This window comes from Pseudopipra pipra, chromosome 18 (assembly GCF_036250125.1).
Source record: "Pseudopipra pipra isolate bDixPip1 chromosome 18, bDixPip1.hap1, whole genome shotgun sequence".
NCBI lineage: Eukaryota > Metazoa > Chordata > Aves > Passeriformes > Pipridae > Pseudopipra > Pseudopipra pipra.
Genome location: NC_087566.1, coordinates 2,132,210 through 2,145,198, shown reverse-complemented (window position 1 = coordinate 2,145,198; position 12,989 = coordinate 2,132,210). Strand labels below are relative to the sequence as shown.

General features: G+C 46.2%; 1 protein-coding gene across 1 annotated transcript in view; it reads left to right on the top strand.

Moving 5' to 3' along the window:
* The window catches only part of FBXW8 (F-box and WD repeat domain containing 8), a 56,241-nt gene that overhangs the window by 27,467 nt on the left and 15,785 nt on the right, over nt 1-12,989 (top strand). The window contains 3 exon segments of the mRNA XM_064674659.1: nt 87-244; nt 7,953-8,149; nt 9,597-9,806. Coding sequence (XP_064530729.1) covers nt 87-244; nt 7,953-8,149; nt 9,597-9,806 — 565 coding nt within the window.

Sequence of the window (12,989 nt, the reverse complement as noted above, 5' to 3'; positions counted from 1 at the left end):
GGTTTTAAGACACCTTTTGTTTCTTCCTCCCTTCTCCTGCACTACCTGTCAGATTCTTTGGGATGAGTAACAGCCTTCTTTTGCAGATACACCTCGGGAGAAGTGAGGCTGTGGGACACTCGCACCTGGGACTACGCAGCCCCCACCCTGGAAGCCGTGCCCGGTGCTGGCGAGGCTGGACCTCGGCCACACGTCTCCTTTGTGAGGATCAACAGCTCCCTGGCTGTGGCAGCTCACGAGGACGGTGAGGACCCACAACTCTCCTCCCTATTAGAGACAGGAAAAAAAAAAACCAAAACAAAACAAAAAAAACCAACAACCAGGCTTTACAAAAATGAAGCAGCTGTGCTCAGCTTTTTGTGTGTCTGTAATCCTGTGTATCCACACACACACACACACACACACACACTCTTGCTTTTATGTGAGAAAGTTGGCCAATAACCCTAAATGCATTAGGAGGCATTGGAACACAGCACCCATTAAAACTGAGCTTTAATTCCTACTGGAGCTGCTACACAAAGCTTTGAGTGCCAGGCTGTAGTCCAGCCAAGCTATCTTAAGCAAATAACTTGTTTTGCTATAAAAATATTAAATATTCTTCCACCAGCCTTCTCCTCTGTCCAAAACTCCCTTGGGGTGCTGTGGAGCTTTGTTATGGGAATGGTGGTAAACTTGCATGTCTGATTAATCCACATCCCTCTCCCTCTTGGCTCAGTGTGTGGATGCACTGAAGTATTGTTTGTGGTGGGTTATTATATACTTTGATACAGAGAATAAAAGCCTTGACCTAATATTTACTGAAGCCCTCGTAAAATCCTGGTTGTATGCATTGTTTTAAATATCCTCAGAGGTTTTACATAATGGACAAGAAGAGCCAAAGACCAACATCTTCTGGATGTGGGAACAGCAATTAAAAAAGTCAGGTTTGGACAGTGCTGGCCGACTGGGATCCTGAGCTGAGGGGCTCAGGCAGAATCAACTCCTGTCATCTTTCTTTAAAATCTGTAATTTGACACTTAAAATATCTCCTGGGTATAAATAAAGCATATTTAGAGAGCTTTGTACACATACTGCCTTTGATCCTGGCATTTCTACAGCTGAAAACAAAACTAGGGATGGATAATGCAAACCGAATTTTATTTTAAAAGTAAATTAAATGCTGTATATGTTTTAAGATCATCAGCATCCTTAGCTGTGTTTCGAGCTTGGATCATGTTAGAATGGTTTTCTGTGCTAAAAATTGTTGATTTTTCCACACTTTCTGACAACAGCAGATCTGGTGTTGCTCACGTAAGATTATTTACTCGAATCACAGGAATTATGACACAGTGATAGTTCAAAATGTTGGCTTTTTGTCCAGTGTGCCAAACAACAACTAGCAGAGGGTCTTTTGTTTGTTTTCTAGTTTCCCACTGCCTAATCTAATAATTTGTCTGGGTTTTTTTGCCTGTCATACTCCTGGTTGTCAGCGCTGTGACTGAACTAGTTTGCATAAAGCTCGGCGTCCTTTCTTCTTCTGGGTAGAAATTTTAATAGGCTCCATGATATGGCAGTGACTCTGATTCGAGGAGCCTGGTCAGAATAGATTAGTTTCTATGGGAATAGGGAATTCTAAAGCCTCATTTTAGAAATGTTTACTAACTGCAAGCTGGAAGCACATATTTACAATTTGGTGGAGGGAGTTGTTTTGAATTCGGGGAGGGCGAGGACGACTTTGAAGATAATGTGTTTGATTGTTCTTTGTTGTACTTTTCCAGCTCCCCTTTTTTCTCTTTGTTTGTAAGTTTGACTAGCACAGAGAAACCATCTGGTAGTGTTGGAGGTGGTGCTGTCAGGCACAGTCTAGACTCTCCCTGTCGAATCCCTGGCTCCCAGACTCGTCCCGATAACATCAGCTTCTCCCAGTTCAGCAGAGCTCACGCAGAGATGTCCTTGGCACCTGATCACAGGGAAGAGCTCAGGCAGATCCTGCTCACCCCATGCCTGCCTCACAGCCCTGCTTTGCTGCTTTCACAGCAGCAAACCCTTCCCAAGGCACGGGAAGCGGAGCAAGGAGAAGGCTCTGCCTTGCCGGGATGCCCGCATCCAAAGGGACTTGTAACTCTGCTAAGGAAAAGTGGAATTTTGTGGCTCCTGAGCGTTTCTGCTGGTGCCAACCTGCGAGGAACAAGCTGCAAGGAGAGGGAAATGAGAGGGAAATGGATGGGGAGCAAATGAAGTTCCCCATGCCCGTGCCAGCGCTCAGCGGGGGCACTGGATGTACACCTGGGGCAACGGGACTTGGCAACTCGATCCACAGTTGTGATTTTTGAATTCCAACCCACTGGCCTCATATTTCTTCTGCCTTGTTTCCTATTGTCAGCACTGGCAGCCCTCCAGTTTGATTTTACCACTAATTGTGTTGCACGTTACCGAACTGAAATGAATCAAATCAAAATGCTTTTTCCTGGAGCATTAGATAAAGCAGGCGAGGGTTCTGGGTAATGAGCAGATGCTGCTAATGCAGGGACAGGAGAGGCCTTGCCAGGACTCCATCTGCTCCATGCTTGCCTGGCTTTGGCTGGGAGCCACAGCTTTTGGGAAACAGCAGTCTGCTTTAGCCATGGCTCTCCCCCCTGCGCTCTGGAGTTTCATAGTTTGACTGGGGAACAATGTGCTGCAGCAAGAGAACATCCTTTTTGGATTCTTCCCTTTAAACACCGTGTCCGTCCTCATGTAGGCACAGCAGGGAGCTGCCCCACTTGCTGCCCTTTGTGGAGTGCTTGGAGACCCACTGGGAGGGCTTGGTGGTCCTCCCCAAGCTGCAGGGCAGCTCCATGGAGCACAGGAAGGTGGCTGCTGTGGGATCAGCAGTGCTCCTGCTTGCTGGCAGGCTCCAGGAGGGGAATTTTGGCACTGCTCCTTTTTGGGACTTCTGGAAACCTGCTGTCTTGTCCATTCTGGTGCCCTTAAAGCTGCCTGGGGGGTGTTGTCCCTTCTGTGCCCTCTTTGCAAGAAGTGGAGTGGTGGGTTTGGTGGCAGGACATGCCCTAGGAGAGCAGGAGCAGGGACAGACTGGCTCAGAGGAAAAGAGAAGTGAAGGACACTGCAGGAGCAGGTGGAAGGATCTTTATTCCCGTTGGATACAGGTGGCTGTGGGTGCAAACATGTGGTTTGGGTAGGTGGTGTGTGATTTCCCACCACAGTCATGGGAATTCTGCCTCTTGCATCCCCAAGTTGGGAATGAAATACTCTCTGTCTTGCCTGTGCTTTCTCTGAGGGACTGTCCAGGGTGGAAATCCCTGTGAGGAGAGGGGTGGAGATAAAACCTGGCAACACTGGGAGGAAACCGGTGTGGTAATGGTGATGTGAGGACAAGACTTACCACAGGGGTCTGATCTCTCACTAAGCACCTGCTGGAAGTCAAAATAAAATGTAAAAAGTTAGTTAAGGAACTCCAAACATCTGCTGATGCTAAAGTGAATCCTCTGACTAGAAATGGTTGGGGAAAAACTCAAGATTCACAAGAAGTTTTGATACTCCAGGGTGGTGCTCATTTCCACCCATGTATTTCTTCTACTGTTTGTACTTCATAGGCTCATGATATGCCTGAAAAATATAAGGAGATAAATTCACCTTCTCAGTTTGAAGGAAAACCCCCCCTGTAAGGAGTCATAGAGTCAAAAAATACCTTGAGTTGGAAGGGACCCACAAGGATCGAGTCCAACTCCCAGGTGTTTTCAAAAGGCAAAAAAGAGTTTTATTTCATTTAAATCAAGTTAGAAAGGGCAAAATCACAACTCTCAAACAGGAACAACGTGGAGGTGATGTGAATTAAGCAGCTTCTGGCCTTCCCACAGAGCTGTGATTAGAATCCAAAGTGAAAACCATGAGCAGATTTGGATTCCCTGCTCCAGCACCGACAAAATCGTGTCTTTGCTTATTTTTCTTTGTGTTTGGTTTGGTTTTTTTTTTCAGATAATGCACATGTAAACTGCTTTACATCTTTCCCAAGGCTGACAGCAGCCACTAGCTGACAGCAAATGCCTGTCTTAATGTGGAAGAGCTGATGCAACGGGTCATGAGGATCAGGGCTGGGATGTTCCACCCCGAGATCCAGCCTTGCCTCCCTCCCTCCCTGAGCAGGGAGCCCAGGTGGGCACCTCTCCTCTGCTGTGCCCAGCTCAGGAGGAGCTCTGAGGGGCCTCTATTGCCCTGCCAAACACAGCCACTGTAATATTTACAAATGAGATTTCACTCTGTTTGCCTCTGTGTTTGTGCTGCCTCTCCTCCCTGATGGAGGATTAGAGGATTTTCTAGGAAAAGAAATACTTTTTTTTTATTATTATTATTGATTCTGTGGCAAGTGTGTTGCCTGCAATACGTGAAAATAGATGTAAAAAAGCAGCTTGGAGGATGTCTTTTGTGCTCCCAGCTGCAGCTTGGAGGATGTCTTCTGTGCGTGGAGAGAGAAGAGCCTCCAGCCATCCACCTTTGATACAGCAAGAGGCTGATGCCTCCTAAATTTGGAGTAAAGTTTGGAGTTCAGTCAGGATCAACAGTGCACTTTGTGAGGGTCAACAGGCTCATGGTCAGTGTTTTATCCAAATACTTTCCAATCTGGAGCGAATTGCAATAAATGGACCTTTCATCAGGCCACAGTTCAGCAATATATTGGATTAGAAGTTGAATTCTTTGTCTGATCTGGGACACAGAGGGATAAACAACAAGGCTGGTGCAGTGACTGTCAAGTGTCAGTGATTGCACTGCCTTGTCTCTTTGAGCCAAGACCAAATCTAAGCGAGCTGGAAAGCCTGAATGGTTCTGGGGAGTTATTGTTGGAGTTCACTTGCAACAATCACTGATTTTAGTGAGCTGGGACAACACTGCTGATCCTGACTTAACAACTTCCTAACACTTCTGAGGCTTCAGTGCTAAAAAATAAAAGGGACAGTGAATGTTTGCAACCTGAACTTCACCTTAGCAGAGAAATTGCCTTGGAAATGAAGCGCTGGAGGCAGGAGCAGGGACTGTGGAGAGCAGTGATCTCATCTGACTGGTAAATCTTAGCCCTGATTTCTTTGATGTTGCCACACTAATAACTTTAAACTGTCACATGGAGGGTTTTTTTTGCTCTTACACAAACGTGATGGACTGGTGCAGAGCCTTGTGTGCTCATAAATACATGTGGCTGTTTCTGCAGTGAAATGCAGAATATTCTGAGTAGCACCTGTAGCTTTACCTCTTGATAAACCCCGTGGAGTGTTGCTTTTTCTGTGGAAAGCTGGATAATGTTTTCCTGCTCTCATGCAGGAGTTGGACTCGATGATCCTTGTCAGTCCCTTCCAACTCAGGATATCCCATGAACTTTCCTTTTTACTCCTTACTTTGTGCTCCTTCCTTACATGTGAATTTGTGACCTTACAAGTCACTCGGGTTTTTGGTGTTACCAGGGATGTTTCCACCATACTGTGAGTCAGATTTTGCACACACTGTGCTTGCCTGATAACATTTTGTGCTATTTTGGACAGATTTTGCTATTGAACATCTGGTTGCAACCAAAAATACCCGTCTTGAAACCATTTTATTATTGCAGGAGCCATTTCCACCGTTGTCTCTTTTTGTGATGTTTGACATGCAGTAATAATAATAATAATAATAATAATAATAATAATAATAATAATAATAATGAGGACTTGTTGCCCAAAATTAGAGAGCAGAACTCTGAATTCTGGGTTTCCCAGTTTGCTCCTGTGGTCAGAAGAGGGTTCTTTGACTTCAGTGTGGGGGGGTTTTTTGCATTTTCCAGAACTTTCATCCTGAAACCAGCGAAATGCTCATCACAGATGTTTGTAAACAAAAGGCTTCACTGAAAGCAAATCAACATCTTTTTTCCCCCCTCAGAAAAGTGGTTTTTAACTGGGATAAATATTCTACAAAACCAAAACTGAAAATCCTCCTGCCTGGAGGAGCTTGGCAGGGATACCCATGGGCTGCCCAGAAATTCCAGGTCTGACATCCGTGATCTGAGATCCCCACAGGGTTTTGTCACTGATGGGGGTTGATCTCCCTGTTTCTGACCTGTTTTCTCCCCTTTTTCTGTCCCGGAGATGAGACTTTGTGCTGCAGAGGGGAGGGAGCCTGTGCTGCCCATTTGGATTTGTTAACTGGTTTTAGGCTAAGTGGGAGCAATACAAGCTCCCAGTCTGGTTTTCCAACCCAGTTCAGCAGTTATTTACCTTTCAAGCAATTAACATAATTACCATTATGCTAAGAAGTAATTTTGGGAAGTTCTGCTCCGAGCCCTTACGGCTCCATCGGGACAGTTTTAGTCGGGACTTATCTTTTTGATGGAAGCCTAATTGCAGTTTTGGCTTTGTGTAAACAAACAGAGGCAGCTAATTGTTTAGGCAAATAGCAGATTAATTTAAATATTCATCCCTAATAAAACAAAAATGGTCCCCATTATGGTGCTCATTCCCATGGTGAGGAACATAAATATTCAGGGGGAGTGCCATTAGACAGGGATCTTAAGGATTATCTGCATTATTTCACATCGGTAGCACTTTCCAGATACCAAATAATCTTTACAAAAGCGAGCATAAATCAATTTAAACTCATTTAGATACCATTTCACTATGTGCAGTTTCATTACCACACTCTTGCTTCACCTCCTCTGGGACTGGGGGGGGTGTTTGCACACTGGCATCGGTGCCCATCCCCAGCTGCCTGTCGGGGCTTTTATGTCTCCTTTGAAGGAAGAGCTGCCATTAATCATTTCATCATTAATGCCTGAGTCGAGGGAAGGCTTCTCCAGCCCTTCCTCAAGATTGTTTCTCCCTTAATTCAGTGCAAAGGTGGCCCAGAAGGCTCCAGTTCCACCCAGCCCTTCTGTTCCCTCGTCCGCTCCCGACTGCCTCGGGTTGCTCTTATTCAGATTATGGCTTTAATGCAGCAGCATTTTAAATAGAATATGGGGGGTCCCTGCTGGGAAAAATGCCATCAGAAATATGTTGTATTTTGACTTCACTCCTGTATCCTTTGGGATTTGTATTCTTTTTGAAACACAGAATCTCCTGAGCTGGAAGGGACCCCCAAGGACCATCGAGTCGAGCTCCTGGCCCTGCACAGGACAGCCCCCAAAATCAACCACGTGCCACCAATTCTTCTGCATTTTCTGTTTTCTCACAGCATCAGGATGAGGAGTTTTGCTGCTGGTTGTAAACTGTTGAAAATGGTGTTAAAATCCCCGACCTGTGCGTGCAGAGCTTCGGATTCCTCACTTCTAAAACTTTTCTGGGTGCAAAGCAAAGTGACTTAAATTTGAGCGTGGGTCTGCCCTTGGTGGTTTTTTGTGGTACTTGAGGGGGTGTTTGTAGTAGAACAAAAATTTGGGTGGCTGTTTATTCTGATCTTCTCCAAACATAGAAATATGAGGGAAATCAAGGAGTCTTCCTCAGGGTAGATCCTGTTATTGGAAAGTCAAAAATTTGGGAATCACAGAGAGCAACAGAGCCTGGAATCAGAGATTCATGGGATGGTTTGAGTGGGAAAGGACCTTGAAGCTCATCTCATCCCACCCCCTGCCATGGGCAGGGACACCTCCCATTATCCCAGGTTGCTCCAAGCCCTGTCCAACCTGGCCTTGGACACTTCCAGGGATCCAGGGGCAGCCACAGCTTCTCTGGGCAAGCTGTGCCAGGGCCTCCCCACCCTCACAGGGAAGAATTTCTTCCTCAGAAAACTGCTCTAAACCTTCAGCTTAAGGCCAGAGCACCTGCAGTTTCCCCTGAACCTGTTTTGTGGCTCAGAGGAACCACAGCATCCCAAAGTTCTGCTTCCCTGCCCTGCAGTCTCCTCTCTGTACATTCCCTTTTTTCCAGGCCATGGATTTGAACTCACCCCTTTAAATGCTGTGGGAAAGCCTCGTTAAGTTCTGAGATGACCCCCAACGGTTCTTTTTTGGTGCCCAGGAACCGTCAGCGTTTGGAACCTGCTGCTGGGCCGGGAGCCAATCCACCATTACCAGCACAACCAGAAGATCCAGGCCCTGGCCCTGGGGCCGGAGGGCGCAGCCGTGGCCACGGCGTCGGGCTTCGAGGTCAAGGTGGAAACCCCCGAGGACAGAGGGTTCTGGCAAACCACAGCAACCTTTGAAATCCAGAAACTGGTGAGTCCCCAGCCCGCTCAGCTTCCCTCCAGGAGCTCCTGATCCAGGGATTGTTTCTGGTGCAAGCTAAGAGGGGTCTTGTAGAAGTCTTCCTGAACTAGAGAACAGCCTTATCAGCTGGGGGTTCTGGCTTTGGAGCAGGTTAATGGATGAGCCTTTCAGCACTGAAGAGCAAGGGTGAAATGCTGGCTTAGGCTACGAGTGAAAATGAACCCGAGTCCATATGGTGCAGGAGGTTGGCTGGGTTTAATTATTTTTTTTTTTTCCCCTGTCAACATTAGGTTGGCTCATTTTGTAAATCAGTTTTCTCGCGTAGAATTGGAGCTGAAGCTCCAGGTCTCATTCCAGATCAGCTCTGTCTGATTAATTCTGAGGCAGGATATTGCAGGAGAGCTAATAGTATCACTTTGTGAAGCTGGAACTCTTCGGGTTGCACCTTCTGTCAACTGAAGTTTTTGAGACTGTTTTAATTAAAAATCAAAAGCTGTCCCGTTCTCTCAAGTTTTATTGTGTCTCAGAGTATCAACTTTTCTTTGGTAGGGGAAGGAAGTGCAGGGGAATAACTGAGTACTGCAGCCCCTCTGCCACTGCAGGAAGCTGAGTGCACAGCTAAGGGGTGTGAAGGGATTTAAACCACCCCTGATTAATCCCCTCTTCCAAAGCTAAGTCAGCCTTGCAGTGCTTAAAATATTTGGGGATTTTGTTGATTTAAGAGGTTTTCCAGTAAAAGCACCACTGTAGTTGAATCCATTTTTTGGATCTTGCTTGCTGTGACAAGTCAGTTTGTCCCGTGGGACACACAGATTCCACACTGTCTTCCAAGGCTGGGTTAGAAATCAACTGTTCAGGAGTTCAAACCCTTCCCACGGTGAGACTTTTCAGCTGTATCTTCATTATTTACTGAAATGGGAAGAGCAACATCCTCCTGGTCTCGTGACAGAAGATTTGGGAACTGGCATTTGGGCTGTCCTAGAGGGATGTGATGTCTCTGTTAATTTAGGGTAACCCTACATGATTGCAGGGTAAACATCAACTGTTCCAATTCCATGTGAGTTGTATCGACGTGTTTCCTCTTCTGGAGCACCTTGTTCACATTCCAGCCACGGTATTTCCTTTGTGTGCTTCTCTGTCCTTCAGCTGATGAGTGTGTTAAGTTTTGCTCCTTTCTCTGATGTGACATTTTGGGATGTTTTATTGTAATGTGCTCTGATTAGGTTTGGTTTTTTTTAATGGACTCATTCTAAAGACTGTGAGCTGAATTTCATCATAGGAGCTAAACTTGCAGAAATTCAGAAGTAAAATTGATTCTGGATCTTTGTCTGAAGTTAACCCATAACTGGGATGACACAAGACATAACACATGGGTAGTTTGCTCAGTTCAGCCAGTGGCAGTGATAATGTAGAAGAATTTGTGATGTATTAAAAATAAAAAGTCTGCTCTTTTCAGGTCAACTTCCTTAATCTGGTTCCAGATGTTACGGGGAGCCCAGTGGCAGTGGCAGCTGCAGAGGACATTGTGTATCTCCTGAAAGCAGAAGATCCTGGCAAAATCCTGCACTCTGTCTATGGCCAGCCTGTCACCTGCCTGGATGTGTCTGCCCATGAAGCTGCCTTTGGGATCAAAACCTTTGGCTGGTTGTTGAATGAGCCCAACCAGGTATTTAATTCTCTTTTGGTAAGATTTTTATACCTTCGTCGTTAACAAAGGGAAAAAAAGAGTTCATGTTGCTTGAGCACTTCCTTCCCTGCTCTCCAGCTTTCAGCAGGAGAGGGAAGACATTCTTTTATGCAATGATTTGATGTTTTTGTGTGTTCTCCTCCTGGGCTGAAGGGAGGGATTGTTATTCAGCCAACTGTAAACCCTTTTCAATCTCTGCTCCTCAGCAGGGCCCAGCTCGCCTGGTTTATGCTGCATCAGTGGCATCAGGGGGAACTTGGCTCAAAACCCCCCAAAAAAACAACCCAAAAGCCCAAAACATCCCTTTTGGTGAGGGCAGCCTGAGCAACGTGTCAAACCTTGTGCAAGCAAACGTGTGGTCTTGGGAGGGGGGGGAGGATTTTTAGGTTGTGCTCTGGAGTATTTGAAGGAAGTCACTTCCAGTTTGGTGAGGATGGTGTGACTATTGTATTAAACATCTTGGCTGGGTGGGTCAAAACCACAGTTTTTGTAGCCCTGCTGGAGCCTCATGGCTGAGGGATGCTCCTAATGCAGCTCTTCCAAAGCTCCTCTGGTTGCAGGAGGGGTTCTTGTGGGATGGCAGAGCCAGATAAGTGACATAAATCATAAACCCATGGAATGGTTGGGTGGGAAGGGACTTAAAGACCATCCAATTCCACCCCCTGCCATGGGCAGGGACACCTTCCACTGTCCCAGGCAGCTCCAAGCCCCATCCAACCTGGCCTTGGACACTTCCAGGGATGGGGCAGCCACAGCTTTGGGGGCATTTAGAATCCCTGAGATCCCAGGAAGCAGCTCCTGGACACAGCCCCGCTCCAGGGCAGGGACCAAGCTGGAAACAGGAGAGACCTTGAGAAGAGTTTCCACTCCCAAATTTCATTCCTTTTTCTGTGTTACACCTCAGACCTGTGGTGGACTGTCAGCAATGAGGGGAGGAGGGTTCTTCAGGCAGGTGGAGAAGGAGCAGGAGGTGAGCACACCCAGATGAAAGGAGCTGTGGTCTGTGGTGTAAACAGGCAGCATTCTCCTTGGCAGGTCACCAGAACAGCAAAGCTTTGCTTAGGGCTTCCTCTGTGTCCAGCTGCATCTCCTTTCCCCTCAAAATGCACGATCCCCGGAGAGGCCACCACAAATAAATACCTGTAGGGCTGGGAGAGGAGGCTGTGCTGTCTTTATTAATTCCTTTGCTGCCCTAATCCAGCTCCTTTCCCTGCAGAGGTGGGAGGTCAGGAGGCAAAATCGCCTCATTCAGGGGCATCACCTCTGCCACCCCCTTTGTGAAACCCCCTCAGGGCCCCGAGCTCCGCTCTGTAAGGCCGGACATCCTTCCTAATTTAGTCCTGAACTCCTCCAGGGTGGGTTGTGCTAAGCCCTGCATCCCAATCAGGGTGATGGGCTGGGATGTGTGTGACAAGGACGCTCTCCTGGCACCGCTGCTCCGCTGACATCACGACGGAAATTAATTACCAGCGTCTCTTGGGCTAATTCCTCGGCTCCCACGGACGTGAAGGGACTGTGCATTGGCTGATTACACGGGGCACCAGCTCACAAGCTGTCTTGGGGAGAGCTTTCCATCCTGGAAGCCTGATGGTGGAGGATTCCAGCCCCCTTTTGCTGCTGGCTGGGTTTCCTCTCAGGTCGGGGTTTGCTTTGTTTTCCTTCTCCCGCCTTAGTAACCTGCTTTGGGATGAAAATAGTTTGCTGATGAAAAAAATAGTTCAGGAAGCCATCACCCTTCCCTCTCTCTCTCTTTTTCTAATTTTAACCAAAACTGACAGCAGAGTCGAGATCTGAGGGATAAAATTCGTAGGATCTTTTATGTTGGAGAGGAGAAAAACATCAAATCCATGGCCTAGACCTGCCTGCTGTCAGACTGCAGACATCCTTGCAGGAGTGAGGGGAGAACAGAAATGCTTCAGCTCTGGGAAGTTCAAGCATCAGACAACCCAAATATGTTGTTGTTTCTTGGAAGTTTGTCTGGTTATTGCTCCTGGAGCTCTTTTTTTATGTTATGCTGCGAATTTCTTCAATCATATTTCAATAATTCAATAATATTTCAGCTGTCTTAACTCAGCATGGAATGTACTATTTCCCTTAAATTCCAAACTCTGGAAATCCTGAGGTCTGTGTTCCCATCTAGGCTTGTACAGGGATAATAATATATATATATATATAAAATGTAATATAATATAAACCCCTTACACATGGAGCATGATAAATGTCAGCATTGACTTCATCCGATTTCTGATGCAATCTGGTTGTAGGCTCTGACCAAAGCTTTTCTCATAGCTGGGGTATTTATAACCTTCCATCTGCTCTCAGGTAACTCTGGTCTCCTGCTGTAGTTCAGGTGAGCTTCGTGAATTATTTCTTGACATTTATAGGTTGATTATTTCTTGCAATTTGTTTCTTGACATTTTTATTCTCTCAGGGTGGGGAAGGGAAAACCTCAAACCCGATTTTCTTCCTGTATTTAAAATTCAGTTCAAATTTTTGAACACATTCAGCAGTTCTTGGTGATAGAGTTAATAAACATGGGAGGATTTGGGTGGTTTGGGGCTTGATAAAAGGTGTGGCTGCTCTTCTCAGCAGCCACTGAAATCCTGCCTGGGTTTGCTCCTGTGTTTAATGTTTCTTTGCTGCTTCCCAGTGGGAGTGTATCCAGTAGAATTAACCACTGTTGTGAACTAAATAAACTCTTAAATCACGGAATCATGGAATGGTTTGGGTTGGAAGGGCCCTTAAAGCTCATCCAGTGCCACTTTCCACTAGCCCAGGTTGCTCCAAGCCCATCCAACCTGGCCTTGGACACTCCCAGGGATGGGGCAGCCTCAGTAAATAATCCTTTAAATTGAATTTCATTGTCTACAGTCTCTCTTGGATGATATATTTAGGTCGTGGCTGCTTGATATAAGCTGTTATATCTTTCTTGCTCCTTACTTTGACTAAAATCCTTCTCTAAAGAGCTGCAGTGTCTCCAGTTCTCAGGGAGTTCCAAAGACTTCCAATAATTTTTTATCTTGATTTTTCTTCTTTTAAAAGTGTGTTTGGTGGTGGGTTTTTTTCAATAAGTTAATCTTTATGAACTCCTGTTTTCATGGTAGAAGGGCTGGGGACTGAGTTGGAGCATATGGGACTTGCCCAACTGTTTCTCTTTGAGGA